Raw genomic sequence first — 16,363 nt, 5'->3', positions numbered from 1 at the left:
AATAATGGGAGAGTCAAGAGTCCTGTCGGGTGACACCATTTATTGAAAGGCAAACCTTGCTTTATCCAGTTCACGTACATGGAGGTAGCTGCACACAAACGTCTCTTCCCCATGACAAATCAAAGCAATCAAACATACTCGAAAGCCGAAGCACAACGGAATAAGCCTCTTGCCTTTGTCAAATGACGCTCCGAAGCAGGGGGGAAAAATTATAAAGATATACGATGATTGTCTCCTCAGCATTGCATTTGGCCACATATTTGTTTATTAAATAATTTTTTTTTCTTTTTAAGCTAGCTAAATATTCTTGAGTAGGGTTAGTCCTTAAAGCAATGAACAAAAATATGAGTATATAATAAAATCAAAGAATGATAGCATGTCAGAGCTGGAAAGGAAGGACCTTGCACCATGGTCCTCATTTATTCCAGGCAATCTTGGGCTCTGGGAGCACACGCCCCATCAAGGTCACTCCCTGTCAAGGTCACAGGGCAAGAAGAGTGAGGACTTAAAACATCTCTCAAGTCCCAGTCCAATGTTCTTCCCACCCCGCTACACTGCATGATGCCTCAGTGCCAGCACCATTCCCCGGCAGGATGATGCATTTAACGTTTACAACGGCCCGTCTTTTACTGTGAGGATGCAACCCTCTTGGACAGTGACTTGTGTTCTCTTTCCATTGGCATTTTTGCCAATGGCATATTTTAGCCAAGCCTCATAGCTACCACAAGGAACTGGCCGGAAACAGTGGCAGTGACTTTCTCACAAATCCAAGATAGACACTCACCACCCCCCCAAGTTCTTGCATCTTCCGATCTTCTCATCTCCCACCTGTAGTTATGAGTGGGCTGAGGCATTTTTAGGCCGAGTTCTTGGCAAATATCTAATGATAGCGGAACCAGCAGGGAAATCAAGTCTCTACTGAGGGTCCAAGAACCCCCTGGGAATTCCAGTGAGTCAGGCTTGTTGTGTCCCCAGGAGGACAGAGGGGCTCCAGGGCTGGGTATGGAGGGGCTCAGCCTCTGCATCCATTTGTATGACTATTGTCATTGCCCCCTTTCCCCGAACCACACTCTGGGAGGGGATCTGGGTCTCTTACGGAATATCCCAGTGCCAAGGATTGCGTCGGACACATGGTGGATGCCTAATAACTGTTTGTTAAATGAATGAACAGCGCAAGGGAGGAATCTCTCCACACCTCAAATGAGTAAGTAGAGGCAAGAACCACTCCAAGGCAGCAGAGGTGGAAGAGGGCTTGGCTCTCGTGGCTCCAGGAGCCTCATCTGTTGGGGAGGGAGGATGGTGACACCTGCCCATAAACCAGGCTGATCACTCTGAATCCTGTTCGGTGGGCTTTGTGACCTGGGGTAGGCAGGGCACTGAAACTCCCTGCTCCTCATGGTAACTGCCACAGAGCTCTCTGGTCCAGGGGCTTCTCCTCTTAGGACACTTGGGGACACTGCAGACACAACTGAATACTATCACCTCGCCCCCCGTATACACACACACACACACACACACATCCTACACGGTTCTCTCCCTGGCTGTGACCCAACTGAGCTGCCTGCTTTACACCCTGACCCTGACCTGTGGGGGCCAGTGTGGCTGGACTCGGCCTCTGGACATACCTGGGAATAGTCAGAGAGGGAGGGGACACCAGGAAGGCCAGAAGGACCGGGATACAGCAGGACTGCAAGTTCTCAATTCCATGCTCCCTGTAATGCTGTCCCAGCAACGTGATCTCATCCCAGACCTCATCCGACCCCAGTTATTTTGTGCCTGGTGCCAGCCGATGTCCCTCTGTCCCAGGAGGCTGGGAGGAGCCTTCCAGTCTGCACAGACACACCTCCTGTCTCTCATTTTTTCCCCTCGCTTTCCTGACATAAACTTGAACTCCAGCTCAATCTGCACCTTGTCTACACATCTCCCAGCTTTCAAGAACTTCCCTTTCTTCCCTCCCCCCCACACCCTGCTTACTTCCTCTCTTCCCTCTCCCTGTGACCTCCTGGACACTGCCCACCCCTTCTTCACACGTACGTCCAGGAGCCTTGACCCAAGCCCTTCCACTCCTCACCCAGCAACCACCAGGCAGAGGAGGCTACTTGGAGGCCTGATGTGGATGGAGGGAGGAAAGGACCCATAAGAAATGACAGGAGGACCTCAACCCTCCAGAAACCACATCATTTGTCAAAAACTTTACTTAAAAGTCTCCCTACCCCACAACTGTGGGAAAGAAATTGCAGTTGGTGACTGAGAACTGGTCTCAGCATGGTCCAGAAATTTTAACAAAATTCTAAATAAAATAAGTAACCGAGGGATAGTGGCCCCCATGGGGCCACAGACACATGCGACCTTCTGCCTTTCTCTCCCTTCATAAGCCGTTCAAGACCACTTGCGTTTCTCTCCTGAGGCTCAACTGTTCCTTGTCCCAACAATTCCTTTTCTCCATCTCTGATGTCGAAAGTAGTCTCCATTCTACTCTCTCTCATCTCTGTGTCTTAATACTTAAAATCTAGTAGCTACACGTTTTAAAAAATAGTAAGACAGATGTGTGTGTGGAGTTTACAAACAAGCCGCCCTACGAAGCTTCCGTAACATTCCACGATGGAGCAGCAGCAGCCCAGGAGAATCTGGATTAAAATATGTACAGTCTATTCACCATCTCCTCCCCTGCACAAGGGCTATTAAATAACAACTAGCATTTTGGACCCTTTCCCTTGGCAAGGGGAGGTAGGAGGGGGCAGGAGCACCCCTGCAAAGGGTGCCGGCGGACAGCTGTGCAGAACCGGGGCTTCCTCCTGCCAAATTATATTCTCCGAACCCCACGGTGAGTGGTGGCTCCTATGCGATGTGGAGGAAGGAATCAGCCTCTGCAAAGAAGAGGTGCACAGGGCTCCGGGTCTCTGGGTCTCTGGTCTCCGCTCCGCACAGACACCACCTCTCCCGCTCCCCGCTGCGGGGCCCTGTGACATGTGACGGGCCACCGCCGCAGCCCCAGGACTCAGATCTGGCTGGTGGCAGCGCTGTCCTTGGGGAAGGTGTAGCTCAGCGGCGCCTCGTGGAGGCTCCCCCCGTCCGTACTGAGGTCATCATCATCCGTGTCGTCCAGCACTTTGCTCGGCAGCTTCTTGAGTCTGCTGAGACAACAGGGGGCATGTGTCCGGGTCCTGGGCTGCAGCTTGTCTCTCAGGGGATGGAGGGAGGGTCTGGGGCTCCCCTCTCCCCACCCTGCTGGCTGGGACAGAAGCACGCGAACCGGTCGGTCTGCACCTGATGGTTCCATGAGCGACAGGGAACAAACTGCCCATGGCAGCTGGAGAGAGGAGGGCTGGACAGGGCTGGGACAAGCTCAGTAGTACCGATGCTTCCTTCGGCCTCGAGCTACACTACGTCTCGTCAGGGTGCCGATATTGACTGAGGCTTAGTTGATAAGTTTGGTATCTTGTTGACCATGGGTTGTTTGCATTCACTTTTTATAATATGGCATTAATTATGTTGATTACTGAGATTTTTGGTGCCCCCTTACATGGTGCACCCCAATGCCAGCCCCGGGGCCAGGTTCTTGATAGACAGGTCCGATTTACAGAATTCTCAACAGGGCTGGGGTCCCTGTCCATTTACAAGAGAACCACCCATGCTGCCAGCATTGTCAGCCTCTGAGAAAGGCTCAGCTCTATGGATGAACATGAAAACCAACCTCGCCCTGCACCCCAGGGACCCTAGGGCAGGGAAGTGACCCCCTAACTCCAGGCCCCTTATGATCACGACAGGGGAGCTTTAGAAGCAGTTCTCTCCTGAGACCAGGTCCAAGACAGTCTAGTCTTTATGAGGGTATGAACCCAAACCTTATTGTATTTCTCCTTAAAAGCAGGAGTCCTAAGGGCTGGTCTAGGAGCTGCCCCCTCCAGGGTGGTATGAGCTAGGCCTCCTGCTCTGAGCTTGTTTCCCCTTATGGACAAGAGGGATGAAATCTGCCTGCCTGACATCAGGGGGCAGTGGGGGACACATGTGCGATCCTACTGAACATGTGTAGGGTGACCGAAGTGGACATGGCCACTCTCATCTCTAGGATGGGGCAACCCCGAAAGGCGACAATGAGGAACCACTGCTGATGCTCAGACACCAGCAGTGAGAATGCCCTGACGGTGTCAAGCTCTCCTCAAATGTCAGGGGGATCATGGTCCTTGTGGGGCTACCACACTCGCCCACCTTAGGTCCTTCTTCATGGAATTGAGTTGTCCCTGCAGCTGCTCATTCACATCCATCTGCTCCTCCAGCTCCCTCTGCAGCTTCTTTTTAGAACTTTCTAGTCTGTCGATCTCCTCCTCGGCCTCCTCTACTTGTCGTTTCATTGCTTTCAAGCGCAAGCTAAGCTGCATTGGGAGAGAAGGCAGGTTAAGTGCTGGCTGGTGGCCCAGCCCAGCTGGGATGGAAAAGAGTCCAGCACAGAGAGGTCAGCGGCCCAGCCACCATCTCCCCAGGCACCAAGAGGTGGCAAAGGGAGCAACCAGTCTCAGCTCTGGGGCTGAGGGCTGCTGAGCCCCCCACTAAAGTAGGCTAGAAAGGCCCCATTTTTCTATGATGTACCTGGGGAGAGGAGAAAACAGGAAGTCTCAGCCTCCACAACTGTATCACCCATTCACCCACCCGCCCGGGGCATAAAATCTCATCTGAGAAAGAGGTGCCCTCACCTGGTCCTTCTGATCAGTCAGAGACAGGTGCTCATCGTCCACTTGCATCACTAGCTCCTTCACCTTCCGCTCCAGCCGTCGGTTGCTGAGCTGGAGGCTGGCCCGGTCCCTGGAAGGGCAGGGGGAACAGAACCGAGGACTGTCTCATCCAGCCCCACAGGAGGCCCAGGCCAGGCTGTGGAGGAAGGGAAGCTCCAGCCAGGTGGCCTGGTCAATTCGAAGCTTAGAGTTGGAGACACGCAGAACCCGGTCCAGGAGGAAAGGGCTGCTCCCTGGACCAGTGAGGAAATGGAGGCTCTACCAAGGGCAGTGACTTGCCCGAGGCCACAGGGCCGCCTGCCCTTAGTCCTTCCAGGCTTTCCTTTGTACAGCAGAGGGTCCTTGGCTGCCAGAGTGTAAGCACTATGGGTCTATTCCAGGCTGCTCCAGCCCAGTCCCAAAGGCCTACTGAAAATGGATACATATAATGCTGTCACCCCTTCTAGGAAGCTGAAGAGCCAGGAGTAATAACGGAGGCCGGTCGAGCTCAACCTGGTGCTGGGCCTTGGGCCATGATCTTGGAGATAGCTGCAGAGAACCTGCTCAAAAGGACTGCGGCCCTCTGCTTCCAAGTGCCTTCCACCCACTGGGGTGCCCACTTCTGAGACAGCACTTGGCCTCTGCTCCAATACCTCTGGCTCCGGAGTACAGACAACCCCTGCCTGTAATCGAGCTCAAACTTGGGAGCTTATGAGGCAGCCTGGCATGCTGAGGGGAGGAACAGTCAGCACAGTGGGGAAGCTGTGGACTAGGCGTGGAAGTCCTGCGCTAGTCTCACTGACCAATACTCAGCCCTGCGACCTTCCTCGAGTACTTACTGGATGGGTCTTGGTTTTCTCGTCTATTGTACTTTGTACTTACTCTACCTTCCTCACATGAAGGCTCATGAGGACAGGAAGAGACACAAATGGGAAAGCGCTCTGTAGTGTGAGCACCACTGCTCGCCAGGGCTCTGCACCACAGCTGGCCAGGCTCACCTCTCCTCGTTTTCCAGACGGTCCTCCAGCTCCGCGATCCTGGCCTCCATCTGCACCACCAGCCCCTCTTTGCTGGACCTGTAGGAGCCTTCCAGATGGATAATCCGGCTCTTTAAATCTTTGTTCTAGAATCAGACAGGGATGCTGTGAGGGGTTGTGGATCTGCCATGCTCTCTGTACAGGGTAGAGCCAGCAAGTGGACAGCAACCATGGTAAGCCTGCCATCCGCACAGGATGCTGGGCCCCGGGGGACCTGGGGAAGCCAGGAATGTCTCCAGGAAAGGCCTTGCACTCAGCATCTGGCAGGCTAAGAAAAGAGATTCTAACACGTTCCCTTAAGAGCCCAGGTGAAATCTTTGGCTGTCACAGGACTCCTGGACATCAGGCAAACAGGCGTAGCCTTCTTCTTTTATAAACCTATGGGGAGGTGGGGACGGCAGGAGAAATAGGCTCCTTTGCCAATATCATATATGATATTCAATGAAGAATTTACATGAAAGGCATATAAAAGAATGATTCCAATAAGCTCTGTTGGCAACTCATGGCTCTTTTTCATTGCCTTTATGTCAAAACTTAGCCCTCTTAGGATCCAGAAGACACCACCTGCAATTCCCCTCCTCCCAACTGCTCAACTTCCAAGCAGATTTAATATGATTGGGAAAACCTTTCTGGAAAGGCGTTCAGAACACCTCCAGCTCTCAGATGAGTTATGTCCCAGAGTTCTTGGGGTGCCATGCAAAGGCAACCCCGCCAAGGCGTCTAATCCAAAACCAGCCTCACCTGCCTCTCCAAGGAAATCTTGTCACACTCCAAGTCCTGCTTGAGAGCTCTTTCCTGCAGGAGCTCGCTCCTCATCTGCTCCATCTGTACCAAGCAGAACAAAGCCCAGTAGTTAGAGGGGCTGTCTCTACATCCTTCATGCTGAAATGGTCCTTGGGTACCAGATTCCAACCACCAAGCCAGCTCCTCTTCAGCACACAGTCTCCTCTCGGAGGCAGGAGCTGCTTCTTAGATACTCTTGGTTTCAACGATCATTGCAAAGACAATGATACAAGCAACAGTAGTGGTCATAGCAAACCCTGCTGTCATTGGCTCAACTGGATACCCTGAAGTCCTAACCCCTAGTGCCTAAGGTATGACTTTATTTGGAAATAGGGTTTTTCCAAAGGTAACCAAACTCAAGTGAGGTCATTAGGGTGAGCCATAGTCCAACATGACTAGGGCCTTACAAAAAGAGGGAAATTTGGATGCAGGGACAGACATGCACCCAGAAAAGGCAGCTGCATGAAAAGAGACACAGGGAGAATTTCATGTGAGGATGGAGGACTTTAGGGAGGCATTTATTGTCAGGGAGTGCCAAAGAGCCAGAACACTTCCAGGAGTCTGGAAGAAACAACGGAGAATTCTTCTACCGGTCCAAGGGGAGCATGGCTCTGTTGACACTTTAATTTCAGACATCTGGCCTCCAGAACTGTGAAAAAATACATTTCTGTTGTTCTAGGCCACCCCGTTGATGGCCTACAGCAGCTCTAGAAAATTGGTATCACCTGCTCAGTTACAGCAGCTCTAGAAAATTGGTATCACCTGCTCAGTACTCTACAAGCACCAACCTATCATGTCCCCACAACCACCCCAGGAAGTAGGTAATTCTATCTCTGCAGAAGGCACTGGGAGATGCTCATCAACTTGTATAGTGACCAACCATCCCAGCCAGCTCGCCCAGGACTGAGGATGTTCTCAGGATACAGGACTTCCAATGGTTAACACCAACTATCCGAGCTAATCCAGATTAATCCGTGATCCAGCTTGCTGGAGATCTACACAACTAGGAAGAGGGGAGCTAGTGTTCACGTGAGTTCCTGACTGCTACATGACCAAGTTCAAACTTCAGAAAAGGCTTCTACACTTAGCATATCTCAGACGCTGCTAGATTTTCCCTTTGTGTGCCAGAAACAAAAGTCAGCAAGAACACTGGGCGGCTCCAGGTGACCTGGCAAAGGCTAAATGTTACTGAGGATTTCGTCTGTGTTAATAGGAAATGAGCCAAGCTGAGCAGCACCCAGAAAGAAATCCTGTGGCCTGCCTCTGTTCCGATCTCCAGCAGGCTTTCAGCTGCAGTGAACTGGGCCCCAGAGCCCGGTTCCCAGGACTGTCCAGCAGAGGGCAGCCTGAAGAGGCCGTAAGGACAGGGTGACCCAGTAAATAACACCACCCTACCTTCATAAGGTAGGGGTTCAGCCTGGGTAAGAGGTGCACCCAAGATACTCCCTGGATGCCCGGGGAGCACCTGTAACAGTCTCACCGGCCTGGTCTCCACTTGCATTTTCACCACTTGCACAAGTACCTGAATAAACAAAAAGCCCAGCCCTGCCCCACCTTCTGCCAGAAGAGCATGGCCTGGGGTGGGGGGTGGGAGGGGGAGGGGGGGTGTTAGCTGGGGGTAGCCCTCCCCCCCTTCTGCCAGAAGAGCAGGACCTGGGGGGGGGGGGTGTCTAGAATAATAAGAGGAAGACTGCCCACCCTGGGTGGGGCTCCCATCTCCCATTAACCCTGCACCTGTGCGAGCAACCGAATGACAGCAGCGAGGTATGGGTGGCCCAAGAGTGGGTGACAGGGAGTGCTGAGGAATAAGTCTGGGACTCTGCCCACAGGTGAGGAAGAACCTGTGTGGTCGAAACCAAAAACATATTTTTGCATCTCTGAGCGCAGGCTTCTATGTGAGGGGGATTCAGAATTTGACAGCAGGGGACACTGAGGTTATGCAGGTCACCGGAGAGAGCAGGACTAGAATCCAGACCAAGCCTACCCACATCCCACTACTCCATCTGCCCTGGCTCCCTGGACCAACCTGATGCAAAGGCTTCAAACGGATTTTGGGTTCAAATACAGTGGTCACGTAAAACACCAAGACCTGGGAAGAAGGCAATCTCCTCGGGACGCTCTTGTACGCAGCAGGGAAAAGTGCCAGCGATGCTAAGGGTCAGCGGCAGAGCACGGAGAATTCTCCCCGAGGCCGGCTCCCACCTGCCTGGACCCAGAGCCCTCGAGAACCACCTGCAGAGGCCTTGGAATATTCCTGCAACTGCCGTCTGGGCACAAAGTGCACAGCTAACGAATGCAGGCTCACAGCCCCAGCGCGCACAGGCCGTCGGCGTGGCTGGGCTGCGGGACTGCCACGTGCCTCCTGCAGGAGAGGTGGCCTTCATGCCGGGGGCGGAGGCCAGCACGTGACTGAGGACACGGTCAAACTGTCACCGAGATGGGAAGTAACTACGCAGATGAGCAGCAGAGGCCCGGCTTCTCCTCGGGCCCTGAGTTCACTTCTGCGTGACCTCAGTCACCTCACCTCCGGGGGACAGGCTCTTTTCTAAAACAAGGCACTGGAATGAGACAGCCTGCGAAGGCCCCTCGAGGTGGCCCGTCACGCAGTGAAAGCCCCTTCCAGCGTCTCCTCCACCCTCGGGTGGCTAGTGTGGCTCCCATCCTCAGGCCAGAGCAGCTGCCCCCATCGCCCCAGACGCCGATGGGTATCCCCGGAAAGGACCTGCACGCTCTTGCGTGGTGGGGAACAGCCGGTGTGGGAATGATGGGATCCTTTGTCCCTTCCTTCACACTACATTATCAGCCCAGGGCGCTGACAAAGTCAACACGGAACCTGCCCTTCTTGTAGCCTCGTGGGGGACAAACAAGCCCTATACCTGTGGCGCACAGCGGTGTCAGAGCAGAGGCTTAGGGGGCCAGGGAGAGGGCCCCTCAGCTGTGACCCACCTGAAAGGCCAGGGGGAGGCAGGGTAGAGAAAGGGGCAGGAGAGGGAACACAGCCTCCCAGACCAGTGTGAGAGGTGAGGAAGAGGATAGGGTACCAGAGGAATGGAAGATAATGGACTAGACACACCCAGGGGCCGGGGACAGGCAGGGTGAGAGAGACAGGGACAGGGAGCAGTCACACCGGGCCTGGTAACACGGTCACAAGAGCAAACACCTGGGTTGCACTTACCAAGGGAAGGTTTGAGTCTTTGAGCATTTACAGTGCTGTCTTGTTCAGTCCTCACCCCCTGGGGGAGGTGGGCCCTGTAACGGCCCCCGGTACCCCTAGAGCCCAGGAGAGGCTGCAGACACAGGTGCGGAGGCTGGGTGCCACCAGCTGCAGCCATGGGCCTGATGCGCTCCCCAAGGAGGACCGTATGAAGGATGAGGCGGCCCCAGAGCTAGGCCCTGGGGAGCACCCTCCTCCCATTAGGGGAGGCTGGGATGAAACCAGAATGCTGCTCTGTCCCCAAAGCCAAGGGGGGTGAGGACTGAGGGAAGTCGGGGAGAAGGAAGTCTGGGGAGAACCCCGAGCTGGACAAGAAGTCTGCTCCAGAGGGTTCAGTGGAGAGGGGAACCCAACTGCGGAAACTGGGAAGACGCTGGGCGCGAAGAGGTGGGTGACGAGATGACAGCTACGACTGAAGGGCTGGGGACATTGAAGGCCCCAAAGACAGTTCCAGTAGAGGGGCCCCACACCTACTAGCAGGTGAGGGTGAGGATCACAGAGAAGGGGAAAGTCACAAACGCTGGAGAGTTGCAAGAAAGGAGCTGGACAGGGAGACTCCCGAGTGTGGGGAGCAACAGGATGCAGGTCTGGTGCTGGGGGCAGCATGGAGTAAGAGAGAACTTTCTCTGAGCCTCTGAGAGAGAGCATAATGCAGGACTCAGGGGAGGCAGGCTCCTAGAACAGGCATGGGAGGGACGGAGGGGTGCAAGCAAAGGGAAATGATTTCCCAAAAAGTGAGGGATAAGGAAAACCATGGGCTTGTAGAGAGAGAAAGAAATTTAGAAATTTTATTGCTATGAGGCATTAGGCTGCAAAATACCAAAAGAAAATAAAAGGCCGGAAGAGCAGAGGCACGGATGTAGTTGTCACTTATATATAGCACCTGCTTTTAGGGGGTCAGAGGGTGGCTTCTGCAGCTGTGCTCCAGGCCTCAGGACCGAGGAGGAAAAGGCCAAGATCAAAAGCCCCCAGTGACACGCACGGGGCAACTGCGAGTGTGCTGGGCATGTCTGGGCCCATCAATCCTCCTGCCACTCTCTGAGGCAGGTGTTATCACCCCGTTGGCCAGGTGGGAGGTTTAGGAAGGAAGCAGCCTTGGGATTCTAATTCAGGCTTTCTGGCTGAAAATCATTCACTCTTTTTCTCTGTTCTCGGCAAACGTGGAAGACCCAGGTCTCTCAATGAAGGGCAAATCGCACTAGGAGAGAGGGTCCTGGTGAGGACTTGCACAGTGGAGTGAGGCCCACCAGCACCAGGGAGGGATTCAAGGGCCAGCAGGGGGCTCAGTGGTGCTGGGCCCAGACTGGGGGTTAGGAAAATCCCTAGGACTTAAAGAAGTGGCCAGTGACCTAAGTCTTGCTCCCTCAGTGCCACTGACTGGAAAATCTGGGTCTTGCCAGGAATCAGGCCTCACGGTGCAGAGGCAATCTCAGGGGGGCAGCAGCCCAGAGATCTCCTCAGGTTCAAGACCACCCTGGAGAGCCCCAGGCAAATGGTGATGCTCTAAAAAAACAAAACAAAACAAAACACCAAAACAAACAAAACACAAAAAACAGAGACTCCTAGGTGACTCAGCGTTTAAGTGGCTGCCTTGGCTCAGAGCCTGATCCTGGGGTCCTGGGATCGAGTCCTGCCATCCAGCTCCCTGTGAGGAGCCTGCTTCTCCCTCTGCCTGTGTCTCTGCCTATGTCTTTCATGAATAAATAAAATTGTTTTTATTTTTATTTTTTTTAAGATTTTCTTTATTAATTTGAGACACACAGAGAGAGAGAGAGAGAGAGGCAGAGACACACAGGCAGAGGGAGAAGCAGGCTCCATGCAGGGAGCCCGACTTGGGACTCGATCTCAGGTCTCTAGGATCACACCCTGGGCTGAAAGCAGGCGCTAAACCGCTGAGCCACCAGGGCTGCCCAATAAAATCGTTTTTTAAAAAACACATGTACAGGCAGCCCAGGTGGCTCAGCGGTTTAGCGGCTGCCTTCAGCCCAGGGTGTGATCCTGGAGACCTGAGATCGAGTCCCAAGTCGGGCTCCCTGCATGGAGCCTGCTTCTCCCTCTGCCTGTGTCTCTGTCTCTCTCTCTTTCTCTGTTTCTCTCATGAATAAATACATAAAATCTTTAAAACACACACACACAAAACAAAACCCCCCAAAAAACCTACATCCCCTCAAAAGATGGCTATTAAAATGGAAGTGTAAAATAAATCAGAGTAAAGAACAGGAAGGAACAACTGTACAATCACAAAACAACAGTTACTGTGACCAGGCCGTCCATTTTTCTTGAGTCTTTTGTAAACCAGGCCTTTTAAAAGCTTGATAGGCTTCCTTCAATTCTTCAGAAAGGACAGCCTGACAGAAAATTCCAAAATAAATCCACTACATGGAGCTTTATGCAAGGAATACCATGTGAAGTGACAGACAATGCTCCCAAGGCTGGGTTGCACCGTAAACCAGAAGTATTTTAGCTCTGCTCAACACAGTGATCCTTAGGACCAGCCCAATGACTTGAGAAAATTCTAAACCAGATCCTTCTTACCCTGAGCCCTCACTGGCAAGAGGAGAAGAAAGAAGAGAGAGGAGCCCTCGGGCTTGGCCAGCTTCCTCCTTTGGACCAGAGAAATAAATCTGAGGCTGGGAAAACATTTCTTTATGTAAGCTTACTGCTTTACATTCTGTTTACCCTTCAACTATACTAAATAGACCGAACAAAAACTTTCCAGTCAAATTAAAAACAGAACAGGAGCTGAAGGCAACAGTTTATCACAGCTGGATTGAAGGAATGCTAAACCCCAAGCATTCTGATCGGAAATAACAGTATCAGATTCCAGTGGGTTTTATGTCAGAGGCACCCAATGACCTGAGCCAGCTCTCAGGATTAGAAGCAGCTGCCTTCCGGGTTAATGAGAAGCCAGAGATATTTATGAGCACTAATAACAATATTTCACCCCATCACCTGTGTTTACCACTGGGCTGTGGAGGGCCTTGTGACCTACACTCCTAGCTAGTATTAAAAATACCAGGAAGATCCTTCAGCATAAGAGACAAACATCACTCTTAACCAACTATACACATTGGGTTTTGAGCCGCCCATATAGTCGGACGCAGTTCTGAGACTGGGGTCATTTCAAATAAAAGAAACCCCATTTTTATCTTTCAGTCACTGACTCCAAAGGAGCCCTATTTCCCGGGACCATATCCTGCTGGATGCATCACCTGATGCAGACTGAGGAGCAGGTGTGAGCCAACAGCTTGGGAGCAGTTCCAAAAATGAATGCAGAGGTCCGCAACTTTATCCACTGAGATTTATTCTGTAGTTGCCATAGCAACAAGGAAGACTTAGCCCCTGGAACGGCCATAAAGCCACCCAAAGCTCTGGAGTTGGTATTTTTCCTCTTGTGTGCCAGCTGCCTACATGAGATGAATAGTCTTTCCACTGGGCTGGGTAATCTAGGCCTCCATGGCCAAGAAAACGTCTCTCCATTTAGGTCCAGCCCTACTGTTAACTATACTCAACCATCAGCAACCACACGCAGTGCCCAGTAAGGTAGAGCATCAGCCTGGATGACACATTTACAACACACCAAAGCTGGGCCTCTCTTCCACTATATAAATCCTGGACTCACTGGACAGCCAAGAGACCATAAATTATCCATTTTAAGAGATACCAAGGCCTTATTTTTAACTTGGGAATGGAGGCCCCAAATGTATTTGAAGGGGTGCTTTACTAGTCTTAAGTCTGATGCTGGAATGATGGGAACAGATGGGAGGCAGGAGGCTCTGGAGTCAAATCCTGGCTCCCCTTCCGATCTTTGGGATCCTAGGTGGTCACTTGCTCACAAGGCCTGAAAACAATGCCAGGAAGCGTGCACAGCAGGGGGCACGGCATGTAGGGAATCCTCAGTAAAGGTAGCAATTGTAAATGGATACGTGGTTTTGGAGGAAGGAGAGCAAAAGCGATTTTTCTGGACTTAAACAGACCAAGGCCCATAAAATACCCACTATTTAAATCAAGTTTCCTTCAGCTTACAGGGCAGGAACCATCCTGCATCAGGTGAAACCACATTTGGCATGAGAAAACAAATACTCCTCACCTCTGTGTTACAAAGTAAGACATCATTCTATCAGGTGTAAATTCATCCCTTCTTCATGTTAGCCAGATTTGGAAACAAAATTCAAACATCCAAAAATATTTGAAAAAAAAATTCTATTAGGATTTCCTGAACCCATCAGTCTGAAAAATTACATCCTGAGCATGTTGGAAAAGAACAACTAGGAACTCACAAATACCGTGCCCAGCATTTACTGAAAGTCAAATGTATGTACAAGAAGGGGGAAAAAAAAAACATACAAAGGATAGAATGTTTGATCTCATAACTGCCTTTCCTATTCTCTGTCCCTGGGAACAGCCCAGTTGACCTTCCTCCTCGTCTCCCTTTCTGCTGTCCTTACCCCCAATCCCATCATATTAATCTGCTAGAATACTGTGTATGCTTCACTGCCTGCTCCACAACCTTCAATGGCTCCCCACTGCCTTCAGGATAGGGTCCATTCAATACCCTCAACCTGCCTCTCCAAACTTATCTATTATTCCCTTAAGGAAACCAGAAACCTGATCAAGTCACAGTAGTCCATTCATTGCTCCTCTAAATATCCTACTTCCCAATCCTTATTCACTTCATCCATTCTATCTAGGATTCCCCTCCCACTCCTTGGTTCATCTAAACCTTACCCTTTCTTTAAAAACTAGCTCCAGGTCCACCTTCCTCTAAGAACCCCCACCATCACTCTTTCCCTCGTGAGCTGCCTGAATCCTACACTTGGCATTTAGTATCTGTTGTTTTTTCTTAGTTATCCATTTTGAGGGACATCCTCCATCTCTTCAAACAGCACTCAAGGACAGGGACCATTTTTTATTTCTGCAGCCTTACCACAATGCTGTTCATCCACACAGTAGAAATCCACCACACTTAGGAGCACCGGTAGAGAGAACACTCTCTGGGGGGTCAGGAGATGTAAGGCCAGCTCTGCAACTGACCACTTATGTGTGTTGGCCAGATTGGGGGGGTGGGCTGGGCCTCAGATATCTTGTGCACTGCACAAAAAGTCTGAAGAGAGGCACTTGGAAGTCCTTGCCAGATCAAAGATTCTGTGAAACGGGTTGGCTATTTGCTAATATTGCTGGAAACCTCCCCCCGCCCAAGAGCCTTTTTTTTTTTTTTTTTTTTAAGATTTTGTGTGTTTATTTGAGAGAGAAAGAGAACATGAGAGAGAACACCCGCAGGGGGAGTGGCAGGCAGAGGGGGAGGGATAAGCAGGCTCCCCACTGAGCAGAGAGCCCAAGGACAATGTGGGGCTGGATCCTAGGACCATGCGCTTATGACAGAGCGGAAAGCAGCTGCTTTCAGGCACCCAGGAAAACCTTTTTTTCCTAGCTTTTCCATCTAAGCCCTGCCACTAAGACTAGGGGAAAAAAAACAAGAGATGTTTGGCAAAAGCAAAATTCAGAAGGGGAGCTTATAAGGATGCAGAGTTTAAGTAAGAGCTGTGACCTCTTTGTTTTCAATTTAAAGAGAGCAAGGTCCAAAAAGCATAACTCCCCACGCCTTTCTTTTCAGTGCCTGGAAGCAGTTTGCTGAGCATCCAAGGCTGATGGTAGAAATCAGCTGGAGATACCAGACAGCCACCATTTCCTGTTCTTTAGGAGATGGAGGTATCACCAGTGAGTGCTGGGGGAGGGGGGGGCAGAAGAGAAGGGGTCTAAGCTTTGGAAGTTTCCCCTTTCTCTGAGTCTGGCAGAAAGGCAGTAGGCACATGGCCCTCCCTATAAGTTAACCTAAGTGGATTAAAATTAGGGCTCACCTGGCTATACTCAGGGCCCTTCCTTGGAACTTTTACTTTAAGAGGCAAAAAAATAAGTCTCAGATTGACATCAGCATTGAGTAAGAATCAAATGCTGTCCTGTGAGACAAGTTTGGTCAGTTAGTTCTCTACGCCACCCTTCCTCACAAACCCAGATGCAGCAAAGGCCAGAAGAGAGGCCTTACCTTGGGAGTTTTGTTTTGCTTGTTTTGGCAATTCCTACATCAGGTGAACAGGAAGCTCCTCTCCTCCACTATGACAGACACCAGGCTTTACCTCCCTATGCCCTTCAACCTCAGGGAAGGCAGGGAGAAGAAAAGAAACAGAAGGGGAAAACAGAACGGACAGGGCTCACAGGCTAGAGGCTGTGGAACCCTCCCATCAGGCACGCAGCTCAGACATCAGGAAGGATGGGGAATTAGAGGGACTCAAGACGCTTGATTAGACACAGCCTTGTCAGAGCAGCTCAGTGCTGGAATTAGGAGAAAAGCCTCACTTTCACACACTTTAGACACTGTGCTCAGAGAGGCTGGGACTTTCCTGGAACTCCTGGAGCAGGAGGCAGGCCTGGGACTCGCAAGCCGGTGCTCTTCCCAGCAGACCGCCTTCGTTCCCTTGACCTCCTCCCTAGGCTTACTTCAAAGTTCTTGGCTCAAAGCCTCTTCAACCTTGGCCACACCATGGAGAACAGCTCTCTATACCTCAAGCACTCAGGTGAGAGGAGAAAGAAGGGCCCCAAAGAAATTGGTCTGAGTGATCAGTTTT

General features: G+C 51.5%; 1 protein-coding gene across 6 annotated transcripts in view; it reads right to left on the bottom strand.

Moving 5' to 3' along the window:
• Positions 1-20: 20 nt before the first annotated feature.
• The window catches only part of CGNL1 (cingulin like 1), a 186,321-nt gene continuing 169,978 nt past the window's right edge, over positions 21-16,363 (bottom strand). For all 6 annotated transcript variants that reach the window (XM_077881241.1, XM_077881243.1, XM_077881240.1 and 3 more), the window contains 5 exons: positions 6,485-6,568; positions 5,705-5,829; positions 4,689-4,797; positions 4,207-4,370; positions 21-3,131 (listed from right to left, as the gene is read on the bottom strand). In XM_077881241.1, the coding sequence (XP_077737367.1) occupies positions 2,999-3,131; positions 4,207-4,370; positions 4,689-4,797; positions 5,705-5,829; positions 6,485-6,568 (615 nt within the window). In that variant the 3' untranslated portion in view covers positions 21-2,998. The remainder of the gene's footprint in view (positions 3,132-4,206; positions 4,371-4,688; positions 4,798-5,704; positions 5,830-6,484; positions 6,569-16,363) is intronic.

Source organism: Canis aureus, chromosome 32, assembly GCF_053574225.1.
Source record: "Canis aureus isolate CA01 chromosome 32, VMU_Caureus_v.1.0, whole genome shotgun sequence".
Lineage (NCBI taxonomy): Eukaryota > Metazoa > Chordata > Mammalia > Carnivora > Canidae > Canis > Canis aureus.
This window is presented reverse-complemented; position numbering and strand designations above follow the sequence as displayed.